This window comes from Amia ocellicauda, chromosome 4 (genome assembly GCF_036373705.1).
Source record: "Amia ocellicauda isolate fAmiCal2 chromosome 4, fAmiCal2.hap1, whole genome shotgun sequence".
Lineage (NCBI taxonomy): Eukaryota > Metazoa > Chordata > Actinopteri > Amiiformes > Amiidae > Amia > Amia ocellicauda.
Window position 1 is genome coordinate 55,509,751 of NC_089853.1, and position 18,179 is coordinate 55,527,929.

An 18,179-nucleotide genomic window follows, 5' to 3' on the forward strand; every position below is an offset into this window, starting at 1 on the left:
TGAAATACTGATGTGCATTTTTTCTTGACAGGGAGACAGTTCAGGGTGGTTGTGATGACAGCTGTTCAGACCCGAGACAGTCTGCTTTCCTCAAACGCATCCACTTTGGAGTTCTTCAGTGAGGCCCGAGTGCTGAACACTGCCATGACCAGAGCACAGTCTCAGGTCATTGTGGTGGGAGATGCCGCAGCCCTGTGCTACTTTGGGAAGTGTTCCAAGATCTGGAAGAGTTACATACAGCAGTGCATCGAGAAGGGCAGTGCCCATCCTCGGTCCCTGGACATGGATTACGTTGAACAAGAGGTGAAAGAAATCGCAAGGTTTGATAGACTTGCAGAGGAAAATGATAGCGACACAGAATCTGTCATATCATGTGAAAACACCAACATTGATGATATTTTGCAAGAGCTAATGGATGACAGTAGTGAGGTATCTTATTGGTCCTCAGAAGGACAAATGATGAAGGATTCTCAAAATGATAACTTTAGTGAACAAATGAAGGCATTTTACAGTAATTCAGAGAAAAGGGAACTGGAGAACTTACTGAAAAAGCACCCGAAGTTGTATAAACGGGGTGAAATAGTAACAGAAAAGGCTAATGCAGGATACATCATACCGCGTGACAACTCAGCTATGCGTATCATATTAAAAGGGAGGAAGAATATGGGCATGACCTTTTCTGGTGATGAGGTCGTTGTGGAAATTGATCAAACATCTGCCAAGGAAAATGTCTCCGGGAAAGTAATAGGAGTTCTCAAGGCATCCGAGTCATCCAGAGTTTTTGTCTGCACCTTCGAGGATGACGATAATCAAAAACAGAAAGGTGAAAGTAAATTTGCCACAAAGGTCATGATACCCATTAACAACACTGTGACCAAAATCCGCGCCATATGTTTGAAGAAGGACCATAACCAAGTTCCAATATGGCGTCGTGAAAACAATGACTGGAAGATAATCAGAACCCAAACGTTTAATGAAGAATCAAAGAGGAGTTATGTGTACATTGTGGAAGTTGTACAATGGAAAATACATTGCTGCTTTCCTTTAGGGAAAGTTATAGATGTTCTTCCTATTGGAACATCTTTGGATGAGGGACTGAAAATTCTGGACATGGAATTCAAGGTGGACCCCTCTCCTCCCAGGTCTGTCCTGCATGACGTAGAGATTTGCTCTCAAGCTGGAACGTTTGAAAAAAAAAGAAAGGATTTTTGTAGTTACTTAACCTTTACCATTGACCCCCTCAAGTCCAAAGACTTGGATGATGCAATTAGTGTTAGAGATTTGAACAGCCGTTATGAAATTGGAATTCACATCTCTGATGTGGCAAGTTTCGTCACTGTGGACAGTAACTTGGACGAATATGCCAAAAGATGCGGGGCTACCTACTATGCCCCTAACAAGGAACCTGTGTACATGTTCCCTCGAGAACTGAGTGCAGAGCTATGGAGCCTCCTTCCTGGGAAAGATCGTAGGGCCATATCTTTATTGGTTGAAGTAGAGAAGAATACAGACATGATTGTCAAACAGGAATTGGATCTGTCTATAATAAGGTCAAACAGAAAGTTTTATTATGAGGAGGCCGAGGACATAATTGGGAGAAACTATAGGGAAGGTGTTTACAAGTTTGGGACTTTGGAGGATTGCCTTACAGTAGCTTATCACTTTTCTAGAGTGCACAGAAAGGCCAGGCTGCTTGAAGACTGGTGCTATGAACAGCCAGACAAAGACAGTTTGCCTGGGAAAAGGAGGTCCCATCAAATGGTTGAAGAGCTCATGATTATGTTCAATAGCTTTGTATCTGATTTTTTGATCAGTAAAGAGATATCGAAGAATCTCACACCCTTGAGATGCCAGGCACATCCTGATGCAGAGAAAGTTAAAGCTCTAAGAGAGAAACACAGAGAGATCATCCCAATGTCTGTGCACTTGTCTTACCACCTAGGCACTGTCCAGACACTTTTAAAAGATTTCTGCGTATTAACTTCAACGTGGGAGGAGTTAGTATCTGCAGCCCAGAGAGGGGATTTTAACAAAATAACTGATCTGATTGCTACAGATGACATCCATCCACAGCTCCTTCCTATAACATCTGAGTTCAGGAATCTGCTTGGAAAAGCATACATTATTCGCTCCAATTCAGCACCAGAATCAAAAGTTGGTCATTATTCTTTGCAGCTCAATTCCTACACCCAGGCCTCCTCACCCATTCGCCGTTACTTAGATGTCATCTTACAGAGGCTTCTCCACGCAGCACTTGGTCGGACTTCATTTCAATACTCACCACCGGAGATTGATATATTATGTGACCAGTTCAGCAAGAAAAATAAAAGAGCCATAGACTACCAAAACAAAGCTGAACTCCTTCATTATGCAACCAACCTGAAAAAGCAAAACACACAGAAGCTGGCTGTTGTTGTCGTTGTGGAGCCAGATGGTGACAGTTTCAAGGTATCATTTCCTTTTGATAAGGTGACCCTGTCTGAAACTAACCCCATTGTTTACAGGGACCTACAACTGGAGGACCAACCACTGTTTGATAAGAAGATGGGGTATATGGTTCTCACATGGCGAAGAAGATTATACTCCATTGAAAACACAAAGACCCACATTGAACTTAAAAAACTGCAAAATGGCAACAAAGGCACAACCTTGATTCCCCAAAAGATCTGGCAAGAGATAGTAGAAGCAGTAATGAAGGAAAAATGGGAAGAGGTCCGCTCTGTTCTGATGAGCGCACCTCTTGGTAGCTATGATGAGGAGCAATCCAAGAGTGAGCCCAAGCCATCATCAAATAAATCTTCAGAAGCTGAAAATATAAAAAACGGAACCACATTAAGCCAATCTGATAAAATTGAAATGGAACACTTTGTTGAACTTCAGCTCAATGTGAAGCCCGGAGACACATTACAAGTCCAAATGACCACTGAAATAAAACGGGGGTTTATGATGCCAGCTGTGCAGCTACTTAATGTCAATCCAAAGTTTGAGGTGTGTGTAGAACATGCTCACAATCCTATCACTTGTTTCTCCAAAGTTGCTCAATACCCTGCCAAAAGATTTTACGAGAGCGTTGAGGAATACGTGCAAATCTGGAAGCCTCTGTGTGAAATGGAGTCTGCATCAAATGCAGTGGATGAAAGTGACAGCATCATCATTGAAGATCTGAGGCTGATGTGGAAGAACATTACAATGCTGGAAGGCAGCTTTTATCTGCCGTTGGATTGTAAAAAAGAATGGGCAATCGAATGCAATCTCGGAAAGTGCTTCTTGTGCATTCGAAAAAGAGGCTTAAAACAGCTCCAGGCCTCAGACGTACCAGATGAAAATATGGATCCCGCATTTTTTACGTGGGTGGCTCATGGTGTCACTGTTACAGCTTATGAGCCTAAGAAGCCTTCGGACAATAACGTTGTAAAAGTCGACTTCTACATCAGTCATAGGTCAATGGAAAATATCCCACCATGTGTCTTCCAGGAGGACACCAAATTTACAGTGGAGCTGATCCCAAAACTCCTCCCGGATATGTGAGTATAGAAGATGATTACTTATCTTATTTCTCCAGAAGAAGCCAGAATTTTGATTGACTGAATTTGAACAGACACAGTTTCAAAAACATTTTCTTCAGATATCGTGGGAAATACAAATATTTCCACCAAATATTTCCTATTTTTCTTAGACGCAAGGAAAGAGCTGTCAAGAGTCTCAATGACGCCAACAACCTTGTCCAGAATATAGCACTGGGAATGCAGATACCACGAGGAAGTAAGACTTGCAGAATGTTTTTGTAATTTTATTTACCATAAGTCTGAATACTCTTTCCACTGATGATAGTCGTGTGTGTGTGTATATATATATACACTCACCTAAAGGATTATTAGGAACACCTGTTCAATTTCTCATTAATGCAATTATCTAACCAACCAATCACATGGCAGTTGCTTCAATGCATTTAGGGGTGTGGTCCTGGTCAAGACAATCTCCTGAACTCCAAACTGAATGTCTGAATGGGAAAGAAAGGTGATTTAAGCAATTTTGAGCGTGGCATGGTTGTTGGTGCCAGACGGGCCGGTCTGAGTATTTCACAATCTGCTCAGTTACTGGGATTTTCACGCACAACCATTTCTAGGGTTTACAAAGAATGGTGTGAAAAGGGAAAAACATCCAGTATGCGGCAGTCCTGTGGGCGAAAATGCCTTGTTGATGCTAGAGGTCAGAGCATTTGTGAAGCCACAACCCGTACAACCTTGAGGCAGATGGGCTACAACAGCAGAAGACCCCACCGGGTACCACTCATCTCCACTACAAATAGGAAAAAGAGGCTACAATTTGCACAAGCTCACCAAAATTGGACAGTTGAAGACTGGAAAAATGTTGCCTGGTCTGATGAGTCTCGATTTCTGTTGAGACATTCAGATGGTAGAGTCAGAATTTGGCATAAACAGAATGAGAACATGGATCCATCATGCCTTTGTACCACTGTGCAGGCTGGTGGTGGTGGTGTAATGGTGTGGGGGATGTTTTCTTGGCACACTTTAGGCCCCTTAGTGCCAATTGGGCATTGTTTAAATGCCACAGCCTACCTGAGCATTGTTTCTGACCATGTCCATCCCTTTATGACCACCATGTACCCATCCTCTGATGGCTACTTCCAGCAGGATAATGCACCATGTCACAAAGGTCGAATCATTTCAAATTGGTTTCTTGAACATGACAATGAGTTCACTGTACTAAACTGGCCCCCACAGTCACCAGATCTCAACCCAATAGAGCATCTTTGGGATGTGGTGGAACGGGAGCTTCGTGCCCTGGATGTGCATCCCACAAATCTCCATCAACTGCAAGATGCTATCCTGTCAATATGGGCCAACATTTCTAAAGAATGCTTTCAGCACCTTGTTGAATCAATGCCACGTAGAATTAAGGCAGTTCTGAAGGCGAAAGGGGGTCAAACACAGTATTAGTATGGTATTCCTAATAATCCTTTACGTGAGTGTATATACATACACATATATACATACATACATACATACATACATTTAGGTCCATAAATATTCGGACAGTGACACAATTTTCATCATTTTGGCTCTGTACACCACTACAATTGATTTGAAAGGAAACTATGTGCTTTAAGTGTAGACTTTCATCTTTAATTTGAGGGTAGTTACATCCAAATTGGGTGAACAGTGTAGGAATTACACCCATTTTCATTGTTGTTCCCTCCAATTTTAAGGGCTCAAAAGTATTTGGACAATAACATAATCATGAATTAAATTGTGAATTTCAATACTTGGTTGTGAATTGTTTGCAGTCAATGACTGCCTGAAGTCTGGAACCCATAGACATCACCAGATGCTGTGTTTCTTCCCTGGTGATGCTCTGCCAGGCCTGTGCTGCAGCAGTCTTTAGGTCCTGCTTGTTCTTGGGGCGTTTTGCCTTCAGTTCTGCCTTAGAAATCAAAACAAACTAATCAATCAGAGAGATTGCAAAAACATTAGGTGTGGCCAAATCAACTATTTGGTACATTCTTAAAAAGAAAGAGCACACTGGTGAGCTCAGGAAAACCAAAAGGCCTGGAAAACTGTCACGGTTGCCTCGTGGGAGGACCGTAAAACTTTAGAGAAAGGACCCAAGTGCAGAGCTAGTACAATGAGCAGACAAAAGCCAAGTAGAGATCAGAGGTGTGGTCGAGGTCACAGGCTAAGGCCGAAATCCAGGAGGTCAAGAGAAACAGATACAGAACACGGAGCGAGAGAGCGAGACACAGGGTTACAGGACAAGGAGCTAAGGAGAACAAGGAGCTAAGGAGAACAAGGAGCTAAGGAGAACAAGGAGCTAAGGAGAACAAGGAGCTAAGGAGAACAAGGCTTGGTGATGCAGGGAGAGCTGACAACACTTTACCCAGAGTGAGGGGTTTATATATATGAGAGCAGAAACTAGGAAGGCAGGAGCAGAACCAATGAGAACAGAGGACAGGAGCAGAAGTGCACAAGGGTGTTGAGGAATGTTAATTGACAGAGTGAAAAAAGGAAAGCAGTGAAGGGAGCAGGAAAAGGCAAGGGAACATTGGTGGCCTCTAGTGGGGAAAGAGGGTCAGGGCTAGGGAACTGTGACAAAAACAACTGTGGTGGATGAAAGAAGAATTATTTCTCTGGTGAAGAAAAACCCCTTCACAACAGCTGGCCAGATCAAGAACATCCTCCAGGAGGTAGTCAAATCTGTGTCAAAGTCAACAATCAAGAGAAGACTTCACCAGAGTAAATACAGAGGGTTTACCACAAAATGTAAACAGGAAACAGGAAGAACAGATTAAAGTTTGCCATAAAACATCTAAAGAACCCTGTATAGTTCTGGAACAAAATCCTATGGACAGATGAGACAAAGATCAACTTGTATCAGAATGATGGGAAGAGAAGAGAATGGAGGAGGGAAGGAACTGTTCATGATCTGAAGCATACCACCTCATCTGTGAAGCATGTTATGGCATGTGCATGTATGACTGCCCAGGGAACTGGTTCCCTTGTATTTATTGATGATGTGACTGCTGACAGAAGCAGCAGGATGAATTCTGAAGTGTTTAGGGATATATTATCTGCCCAGATTGGACAGCACTTCACAGTGCAGATGGACAATGACCCGAAGCATACTGCGAAAGCCACCCATGACTTTTTAAGGTGAAGAAGTGGAATGTTCTGCAATGGCCAAGTCAGTCACCTGACCTGAATCCAATTGAGCAGCATTTCACTTGCTGAAGGCAAAACTGAAGGCAAAACGCCCCAAGAACAGCAGGAACTAAAGAGAGCTGCAGTACAAGCCTGGCAGAGCATCACCAGTGAAGAAACCCAGCATCTGGTGATGTCTATGGGTTCCAGACATCAGGCAGTCATTGACTGCAAAGGATTTGAAACCAAGTATTTAAACTAACAATTTAATTAATGATTATGTTAGTTTGTCCAAATACGTTTGAGCACCTAAAATTGGGGGGACCACCAATAAAAATTGGTGTAATTCCTACACCGATCACCCACTTTGTATGTAACTACCCTCAAATTAAAGATGAAAGTCTACACTTGTTATGCCAGAGGCCAGGGATAAGAGATCCAGGAGCGGGGCTGGAGACTGAGTCGGAAAACAGGTGAAAGGTCTGAGGCCGGCTAACACTGTTATCAAGGATATCTGAGAGGCGAGGTAAGTAAACGAGCAAGAGGTCAGGCGATTGGGCAAACAATGCTAGAGGGGAATATCCAAAAAGCTAGGTCGAGGTAGGGAAAGCTTTGGTCATAAACTGGGGATCTAAACTGGAAACAAAGGCTCAGAGATGCTGCAATGAAGGCAAATGTAAAACTTTGCAAATAATGTAACTAACAGAGGTGTATCGATACTATAGGGAGGGTAGAGGTAACTGGAGACTGGAGATAATTGATAGAAAACTACTGGGCAATAATTCAGTAATGAGGGGAAAGACAAAATTGAGAAGGATCGGAGAAAGAACCTGGTGTATCGGAGACCTCTAGTGGAGAATAGAGGAACAGTCACAGTGCTGGCCTGACAACACTTAAAGTTTCCTTTCAATTCCATTGTGGTGGCATACAGAGCCAAAATGATGACAATTGTGTCACTGTCCAAATATTTATGGACCTAACTGTATATATAAGTAACATTCCTCACCATGCTTTAAATAAATTTTAGCCAGAGTAATGAATGAATGTCCATGTCTTCTTTATGCCTCTTCATATTTATTTGATCATTTACTTGATTCTGTAATAGCTGCATGAGCTTGGTTTTTTCTGTGCTTCTTTTGTTCTGGGTCACCTGATGATTGCAGATTCAGAATCTGGAATTCCAAAACGGAGAATCATGCAATGTGACCCCCTTCCTGGACTTCGGAGTCTAAACGAGAGTCAATGTGATGCGATAGAACAAGCGCTGAAAAATAGTTTTACTGTTATCCAGGGACCACCTGGTAAGAGCCACATGAACTGCAGAAAATTTCCTTTTTGGGTATTATGTCATGAGAAAATGTACTTTCCATGATAGTGTATATTTAACTGCAGACTATATGTGATTTACTTCATAGTACAAAAAAAATTAAATAATAATAATAATAATAATAATAATAATAATAATAATAATAATAATAATAATAATAAGACTGATGTAGCAGAAGGGTTTAAAATGTTAAATGTTATATACTTAGAATGTCTGCCTTAGCACTTAGAATATGCTCACTGTATGTAGCTGTATGTGATTCATAGTATTCCTATTTATAATGCTTTGATTTGTCCTAAATTTTCAATGTATTTATTGTTTTAACTTTCCATAATTATCTTGTTTAAAATATTATAAATTAATTGGAATAAGTATTTAGTGCAACATAAATCAATTAATCATCTAATTAATTAAAAAAACAAATATGTTTAGTTAAAATCAGCTAGATATTTTCAATGAAAGTGTTTTTTGTAGCCTTATAGATTGTAGCATGGGACAAAACCATGTGTGTGAATTTACACTCAGATTTTGTTAACAAACCTTTTTCAAGTGGCTGTCTGTTTTACCAGGAACTGGGAAGACCGTGGTTGGAGTTCACATTGTTTACTGGTTCCTAATACTGAACAGTGAGAATCCCAGGCAGATCACAGACCCTGAAGAGAGGAAGAAGAAGGAAGTTATTCTTTACTGTGGTCCTTCCAACAAGTCGGTTGATGTTGTTGCTGGCAAGTTTTCCCATTTGTTGTTCTTTTAATTGTTCCTTCACCTCATTTCCACAAATAACTCACAAAAAACTATATTTAAAAACGCATTTTAACAGATCCAGTACATTATTATTATTATTATTATTATTATTATTATTATTATTATTTTTATTTATTGGCAGATGCCCTTGTCCAGGGCGACTTACAACATAAGTGCAAACAATGTGCAAAAATACAGAGAAGTACAAGGCATCAATCATTACAAATTCAACTTAGATAAAACATAGCAATTCAAAATAATACATTTTACAAATTCCAATTTACAATTTACACAAGTACAGTAAGAGACTTCCTACATCCTGGACGGTGAAAGCTAAGTGCTGTCAAGATGTAGGGTTACAGACGAGGGCTACGGGAAAGGGAGCAAGGAGGAAAACAATCAAGAACACGAGGAGCATAATAAGCTGAAGTGCTATCTAGCAGGGATAGAGGAATAATATTACAAGTGCTGTCGGAAGAGATGCATCTTGAGTAAGCACCGGAGTGAGGTCAAGGACTCTGCTGTTTTGACTTCGGTGGGCAGGTCGTTCCACCACTTAGGGGCCAGGGATGAGAAGAAGCGGGCTCTGGAGGAAGGAGAGTGGAGAGGAGGCAGAGTTAGCCTTCTGGCACTGGAGGAGCGCAGTGGTCTGGAGGGGATGTATGGAGAGATGAGTGACTGAAGGTAGCTTGGTGCAGTGTGGTCAAGACAGTGGTAGGTAAGGGTCAAAGTCTTGAACTGAATGCGTGCTGCTATCGGGAGCCAGTGGAGGGAGCGGAGCAGTGGAGTAGTGTGTGCGAATCGTGGCAGAGAGAATACCAGACGAGCCGCAGAGTTCTGGATGAGCTGGAGTGGGCGGGTAGTGGATGCAGGCAGGCTGGCCAGGAGGGAGTTGCAGTAGTCCAGGTGGGAGAGGACCAGTGACTGGACGAGTAGCTGAGTTGAGTAATCGGTGAGAAAGGGACGGATCCGGCGTATGTTGTTCAGGAAGAATCTGCAGGTGCACGTCAGCGTAGTGATGTGCTGGGAGTAGGAGAGCGCAGGATCGAGGGTGACTCCTAGATTTTTAGCGGAAGAAGAAGGAGAGAGTGTGGTGGATTCCAAGGGGATCAAGATGGGGAGGTCAGCAGAAGGTGAGGAAGAGTGGGGGAAAAAGAGGAGATCTGATTTGGAGAGGTTGAGCTTGAGGTGGTGTGAGTGCATCCAGGTGGAAATGGCAGACAAGCAGGAAGAGATGCGTGAGGGGATGAGAGGGTCAGAAGAGGGAAAAGACAGGAAGATCTGGGCATCATCAGTGTAGAAGTGGTAGGAGAAACCATGGGAAGCGATGAGGGGGCCCAGGGAGCGAGTGTAGAGAAAGAACAGGAGCGGGCCCAGGACGGAGCCTTGGGGAACGCCTGTGAGGAGAGGTTGGGGGGTGGATGAGGAGCCTCGCCATGTCACTTGGTAGGACCGGTCACTGAGGTAGGAGGAGAACCAGGTGAGAGCAGTCCCAGAGATCCCAAGGTCAGCGAGGCAGGAGAGGAGGATGGAGTGATCAACGGTGTCAAATGCTGCAGAGAGGTCAAGGAGGATGAGGACTGAGGAGAGGGAGGCCGCCCGAGCACGGCTGAGGGAGTCAGTGACTGCCAGGAGAGCCGTCTCAGTGGAGTGAGCTGTGCGGAAGCCGGATTGCAGAGGATCAAGTAGTGAGTGTTGGGACAGAAAGTCCGAGAGCTGACGGTGGACCGCCCGCTCAAGAGTCTTGGAGAGGAAGGGAAGTAGGGAGACAGGGCGGTAGTTCTGAGGAGAGGTGGCATCAAGGGTTGGTTTCTTGAGCAGTGGGATGACAGCAGCTTGTTTAAATGCAGAGGGGAAACAGCCAGAGAGGAGTGAGGAGTTGAGGAGGGAGGAGATGAAGGGGAGAAGATCAGGAGCGGTTGCTTGGAAGAGACGAGAAGGGAGAGGGTCCAGGTCACATGTTGTGGGTTTGTGACGTAGGAGGAGAGCAGAAACTTCAGCATCTGAGAGAGGTGAGAATGAAGAAAAGGAAGCTTGGTCGGTGGGAGGTTTCGGTGTGATGGGAGATGAGGGTGGAGTATTGAAGAGCCTGCGGATGTCTTCAATCTTGGAGGAGAAGAAGGAGGCGAAATCATCAGCAGTGAGAGATGGGGGAGGAGGAGGGGGAGGGGGGGCAAGGAGGGAGGAGAAGGTGGAGAAGAGTTTGCAAGGGTTGTTGATAGTGGATTTGAAGAGAGATTGGAAGTAAGACTTCTTGGCTGAGGTGAGAGAGGACAAGAATTGTGGACAGTAGGGAGCGGTAGAGTTCAAGGGCAGCTGGGAGTTTGGTCCTTTTCCACTTCTGTTGGGCGGCACGCAGACTAGTTCGGGTTGCACGGAGAACAGCAGTGAGCCAAGGCTGAGGAGGGGAGGGACGGGCAGGACGAGACGTGAGAGGACAGAGAGAGTCAAGGGAGGAGGTGAGGGAGGAGAACAAAGAGGAGGTAGCACAGTTGACAGATAGATTTGAAAAACAGTCAATGGAAGGCAAGAGAGTGAGGGCAGTGGAGGCAAGGGTGGAGGGGGAGACAGAGCGGAGATTACGGCAGAAGGTGACAGAGGGAGTGGGTGGAGAGGGGAGGGAGGGGAGGGAAAGGGAGAAGGAAATGAAGTGGTGGTCCGAGATGTCCATGGGTGTCACGGAGAGTGTCGAAGGTGAGCAGCCTTTTGCGAATATGAGGTCTAGCTGGCCACTAATTCAGGTGGCCACCCTTTAAAAGCACTGACCTTAACCTAGTGTATTATAAAGGGAATAATTACTAGTCCTATACAAAGAAAACGGGGACTTTTCAAAACATGCGTGAATTTCATTGGTTGACATTGACACCTGTGTTTTGTGATTTTGGCCTCTGAACTACAGAGTACCTGCTGGGGTTTGCCAACAAATTGAAGCCTCTGAGAGTGTACAGCCGGCAAATGGAGATGTTGGAGTATCCTTACCCCGGGAGCATCCTACAGCTCTCTCGTAAATCACTGCGGCAGGAGAGATCAAAGCCAGGACTCAGGTATTATTGTTAATAAAATGAAATGAATTGCTGCCATAGCATCTTCACCCTTATCCAAGATACAATGCTACATGAGATCAACAGAATGCATCACACATTGTGCGAAATCCTGCCAAGAGTGCATTTTGTTTTGGTTGATTTTATATTTCCATTTGTCACATTGTAAAAAAATCATACTTATCCTGTCTGCATGATTGTTTTTTTCCTTGGTTCAGGTCCATCACTTTACATCATCGCATAAGAGAACCAGACAATCCATTCTCACAGCAGATCAAAGATTATGACAAAAGGATTGAGAAAAAGGAGGTCCTGGATGAGGAGGAAGTGGAGAAGTATGTCAGAGTCAAGCTTGGAGCATTGGAGGATAATTCTTGGAGGATAATTATTCTTATTATTCAGTTTATTTCATAACTGATTTGGCTAGACTGACTACACAACTAGAAGTGATTGGTTTCAAATTCCTGATGATTATTAGATTAGCAAAAGCTGACAAAGATCATAATCATCATGCAGATGATAATTCGGATGTTCGTAACTGAAATCCATGCGAAATCCCACTTGACCAGCAGCTGGAATGTTGCTCATTTGCTTTCATCTATGTATTCTGTTTATTTACTTCTAGATACAAGAAAGTGGTGAATGATGCCAGACTGTATGAGCTAGAGCATCACGATGTCATTTTGTGCACCTGCACTGCCGCCTCCACCCCGAACCTGACCAATAAAGTCAGTGCACGGCAGATTCTGATTGATGAGTGCGCCATGGCAACGGAGCCCCAGGCTCTCGTCCCATTGGTCGGCCATCAACCTGAGAAGGTCTGTTGGATATATTTTTACTTAAAAATGACAAAGCAGCTATTCGTATTGGTTTCTGCAGAAGTTTTAAAACTGTTTCTATAAAGGCCATCGCCAACCACATTTAGATTTTTTCAGCTATAGGAGGCCCATCAAAGAATCAAAAACATGCTATAAAATGTTAAGCCCCTTTTACAGCATAATCATTTGCAGGAACTATTCTAATTTGTACATTTCTATAGCTGGACGTTACCCTTGAAATGAGAATTTGTTACTCTGACTCTTTTCAAGCTCGGTATTAACCGATGCTGCATTTTAATTTTCTTTGATTACTGATTGTGATTGTTGATAGAAAAATGGGCAATTCAAATATTATTTACTATTATTTTCATTTTTTTCTAAATGGTTTTTAATTGGTGTTTCAACAATGCCACATTTCCAAAGTACATATAAATGCATCTGGGTCTTGTGTGCCATAAACCCCCAGATTAAAATGTGTCTTGTAAATTGCATTAATATGAGCTTGTATTTTATACTGTTACTGACATGCTCCCCTATGCCCCAATGAGAGAAAATATATATAAAATATATATGAATGCATACATGAATGAAAGGAATTTAAGGATTCATTGAAGTGTGTTTTGCAGCCCAATGTTGATAATTGGCATTGTGGGTATACATACTGTTGCATTGTATCAGTCAATTGCTTATTTGCCAAAACTACTCTCCTTGTTGGGCTTTCAGTAAGATTTCCATATTTATATAGTATATACTTTTTGCAACTTGATTCACACACTAATTTTAGTTTGTGAAACTAATATTTTGTGTGTGTTACCAGACATGCATGTACAAATGCACTGATTTGACAATTTAATTTGTATGATTTTATTTTATTGTAATGAGCTCTTTTTAACTGTTTTAGCTTTGAAACCCCTTTAACACCGATCTTCAGCTGAGACCTGCGTGGATAATATGCCTGTAAAGCATGTGTTGGCCTGTCCTGGCTGGTCAACACAGATTAAATAAAACAATAGTTGGGTTAAGTGCCACTGACTGGGGATTCCCTTTCAGATCGTGTTGCTTGGTGACCACAAGCAGCTTCGACCCATTGTGAAGAATGAGCTGGTTCGAAAGCTGGGCATGTCCAGATCCCTCTTTGAACGCTACATGGAAAAGGCAATCATGCTTGACACGCAGTACAGAATGGTAAGTTTGTGTGCATGGAAAGAATCAGAGAGTTTAGGCCCAGCATTGATTGCCATAGCACACTGTTTCACGAATTACAACTATATTAAATGACAGAGATAGCATGAGATATTAGACTGTTAATATTCATCCCCTTTTTAAGTCTAATACAGTTCCAGTGGTTTGGCTTGTTGCCTTGGCTTTGTTTGTGGAATTAGTGCTGCTAAAAGTATTTATCATACAGTATAAGCAGGGGTGTAGGTTTGGTTTCAGGATTCGGGGGGACATGAATTGCGAGTCCGAGGGCGGGGGGTGGTTTGCGCGTAGTTGCCGACCGGGATCGGATTCGTCGTTCATATCGAGCAAACAGGGAAGCAATCAATATTGGGGGCGCTAATTGCATATCCCAAACAAGACCTACTTGTTAATACAGAATGCAAAAATGTCAGCCCTTGTGCCAAATAAATTTTGAGATACAAAATAAACATTGTGCAAGCAGAGATCTTAACTCACATTAATAAGCCCACGGTAATGAGTTTTCATTTGATACTGTATGTCAGGTAGTTAGTTCTAACACAAAGGTTATAAAGCAGAGCTGTCCTATTTTAAGTGTTTCTTTGACTGATTTCATATTAATGAAGAACATCATACTTTTTATTAGCTGAACATTAAAATGTTACAGTTCACATGATACTGTGTGTGTGTTCTCTGTACAGTGTTTACAGTGAACAGTCTCATCATATGTATTTAGCTTGATAATCGTTTCAGACCAGGTCAATATGCTTTTCAATCAAACTAGCCTTGCCTACTGCTAACTTCATCATAAACAGACCCATTTGATTGTAAAACTAACATACAAGTTATAAACCCTGTGTGATTGTGAACTGATCATGCTACTTTATAAGCAGTTGCATCTCCTGATTAACAACCTCAAAACTACTCACTATCACTTTACTAACAACAACGCCAACTCTTTGTAAGAAACACTCCCTCCTCTTCTTTTTTCTCTTGCCTTTTATAAAAAGGTAATTGGCCACATAAAAAATTACTGACAAGTTCAGCAGACATAAATAAATTATTGACAAGTGTTTCCTGCAATTTGCTGCATACAATATGATTGACAATTACCCAATGACCAATGCCAGCATTTGGAATCCTGTGTGGGCATGTGTGGGCGTAGCTTGCCTGGAAGAGGAGTGGATTTCAAAATAATGCCACGCTACCACTACGCCTATGGAGCCAAGCAGACAGTATTCGGGGGAGAATTTAATGTTCTCTCAGCCCCCATTCCTCCCTAAACCTACACCTATATGTAGAATAATTGTTTTTGGTACTTGAATAAATACAGTTACTGCAAAGAAGAATTCCAAACTTCCAAAAATACTGCAGTTACACAAAATGGGTGGTAGGGGGAGCCAACACTCCTTTTCATTTAGCATAAATGAAAGGCGGGAAATTCACATTTGTGAAGGGCTGTATCTGGGCTGGGAAAAGCCTTACGATTTCCTGCATTATACCCTGTTAACACTAACTGATACTTTATTCTCTTTCATTGCAGCATGAGGATATCTGCAAGTTTCCATCTATGGAGTCCTATAATGGGAGTTTGAAGACAGCAGTAGAACGCAAAACCAGTGTCCTACAAACAGCCTTTAATAAGAACACTCAGATACTCTTTACACACATCTTGGGAAAGGAGAGAAGTCTGGTGGTGACCACAGAGAAAGGAAATGAAAATTCAAAAGCAAACATGGAGGAAGTCAAAATGGCTGTTAGTATAATTTATCTAAAAAAAATGTGTTAGTAGTAGTAGTAGGATGATCAACTACTTTACTTTATCACTACTTTATCACTAATGTTAGGGATTCTTTGGATCTCACTTTCCAGTTCCTTATATCATAAAGGGGTATTGTGCTTGAAGAGGTTGGGTCAGAACATTAAGATTCATATCTACTCATAAGGGCCACACGGAGGAACTGAGAAATGGCTGTGTAGTAAACTCCACAGAAATAAATAAATAAATAGTGTGTAACCAGCTTTCTGAAAAAGTATAATTCTTGAGCCTGTGCATAATCATTTTTAAAGCAGTTACAAGATTGCCACCTAGAGTATATCCAATGCACCAATACAATGCTTTCAATGCCTCAAAAGCTATTGCACTTGGGCTTCATTGTCAAATTAATTGAAGCACTGACTTATGACCTGTTTGCTCACTGAACCTTATTGTTACTCCACAGGTCCATTTTGCTGATCTACTGATAACAAATGGCAGAATCAGTCCAGAAAGCATTGCTATTCTCACACCCTACAATGCCCAGGTGGCAGAGATCAAGAAGCAACTGAAGAAAAAGAAAATGCATACAATTACTGTGAGCACCATCACAAAAAGTCAAGGTCAGTTTTCTTTCATTTGTTTTGCTTTCAAAATTCTCAAAACATCCAGCAAGATTTTGTTTGTGATCAGTGCATATGACTGAGAGGAGTTTGAGGAAGTTAGTCCTCAAAGTGATTTATTTCTCTGAGGGGCCACAAAACCCTAAGAAAGAAACCAAACAAAACAAAAGAAACCCAAGACAATAAACAAAACCAGTGATAGGTATGTTTTCAACACTACTGCTTTTAGTAAACGTGCTAAATAGTGAGCTCCTTCTCCCACACCAGGGAGGATGAGAATGAGGCCACACCCTTGTAGCTCCTCCCACCTTTTACGAAATACCAAGTTATACCCTTATGTAAACATATAATTAACAAATACATCCTTTAATCTTCCAGATAGCATATATACATAATTACACACACATACACTACCAGTCAAAATTTTTAGAACACCTCCATTTTTCCAGTTTTTATTGAAATGTATGCAGTTTAGTGTCTCAATGTACTCTGAAACTAAAGCATAGAACACATAAACAATTGAAAATAAAAAAGAAATCATGGAATCATTTTGTTTAACAAAATTTTATCTAAATGTTTGACTCATCAAAGTAGCCACCTTTTGCAGATATAACAGCTGACACCCTAGTGACTGCAATGGAAATCAAATATTTTTCGGAAAATGTGTTGCAATTGTAGGTTGCTTTGCTTTCACCATTCTGTCCAGTTCATCCCAAACCAGCTCGATGGTGTTTAAGTCTGGAGACTGTGCTGGCCATTCCATGATTTGAAACCTACCGTCTTGTTCTTTTCATCTAAGGTAGTTCTGACATAGCCTGAAGGTATATTTTGGGTCATTATCTTGCTGTAGGATGAACGCCTGACCAACTAGGCGTATACCAGAGGGTATTGCATGGCGCTGCAAAATGCTGTGGTAGCCATTTTGGTTCAGGGTGTCACTCACTCTGTGCAAGTCGCCGACTCTGGATCCAGCAAAAGAGCCCCAGACTATCATGCTTCCTCCTCCATGTTTGACAGTTGGTGTCACACACTGAGGAATCATCCTTTCACCAACTCGACGGCATACAGAAACCCTGCATGGTGAACCAAAGATTTAAAATCTTGATTCAACGGTCCATAAGACCTTCTCCCAGTCTTCAGTAGTCCACTGGTGGTGCTTCATGGCCCAGGCAAGCCTCTTTTCCTTATTTTGCCATCTTAGCAATGGCTTTCTTACTGCCAATCGACCTGTCAAACCTGCAGCTCGAAGTCTTCTCTTCACAGTTGAAACTGAGACTTGCTTGCTTCGACCATTATTAAGCTGTGCTTGAAGCTGTTGTCCTGTGAGCCGTCTATCACGCAAGCTTTTGACTCTCAGAAACTTGTCTTCTGATTCTGTTGTGGCTTTGGGTCTGCCAGACCTCTTCCTGTAAGAGTTTCCTGCCTTTTGATGGTGTAGGAAACTGTACTCACTGACAGCTTGGCTTTCTTTGCAATTCCTCTAAAGGAAAGACCTACACTTTTAAGGGTTATAATGGTCTGTCTATCTTCCTTTGTTAATTGCCTTTTGCTCGCCATTATCATAGCAATGTATTACTTCCTGCAGTACAATACTGTCCAAATAATGCTTGAGGGTGTAGTAACACAGTCTGTTCCAACAATGCTTTTATACAGACAGAGGGTTTGTAAGTAATCAGCAAAAGTCGAGACACCTGTAGGAATTGTTAGCATCAACTTTCAAGGCTTAATTTACTTCCATTGCTGCAGAACAGCTGTAAGTTGTCAACCCATTACTTGTTCCCTGAAAAAGGCCTTTTTTTATAACTCTGAAATGTACATTATTTTCAGTTTTGGAAACCTAAACTTTTTTTTTTAACCTCTGGCAGTTTACCGCTTACCTTTGTATCATTTCAGGTTATTCACTGGACTTTAACTGCTTAAATTTCAATAAAAACTGGAAAAATGGGGGTGTTCTAAAACTTTTGTATGGTAGTGTACATTTAAACATATAAACATATTGTTATATGTTGTCCTTATGTACTGTACCCATACA

General features: G+C 41.9%; 1 protein-coding gene across 2 annotated transcripts in view; it reads left to right on the forward strand.

Moving 5' to 3' along the window:
- The window catches only part of LOC136748783 (3'-5' exoribonuclease HELZ2), a 43,687-nt gene that overhangs the window by 21,298 nt on the left and 4,210 nt on the right, over positions 1-18,179 (forward strand). For both annotated transcript variants that reach the window (XM_066702829.1, XM_066702830.1), the window contains exons 9-18: positions 32-3,524; positions 3,677-3,762; positions 7,823-7,960; positions 8,556-8,711; positions 11,630-11,774; positions 11,990-12,106; positions 12,397-12,589; positions 13,640-13,774; positions 15,312-15,524; positions 15,991-16,147. In XM_066702829.1, the coding sequence (XP_066558926.1) occupies positions 32-3,524; positions 3,677-3,762; positions 7,823-7,960; positions 8,556-8,711; positions 11,630-11,774; positions 11,990-12,106; positions 12,397-12,589; positions 13,640-13,774; positions 15,312-15,524; positions 15,991-16,147 (4,833 nt within the window). The remainder of the gene's footprint in view (positions 1-31; positions 3,525-3,676; positions 3,763-7,822; positions 7,961-8,555; positions 8,712-11,629; positions 11,775-11,989; positions 12,107-12,396; positions 12,590-13,639; positions 13,775-15,311; positions 15,525-15,990; positions 16,148-18,179) is intronic.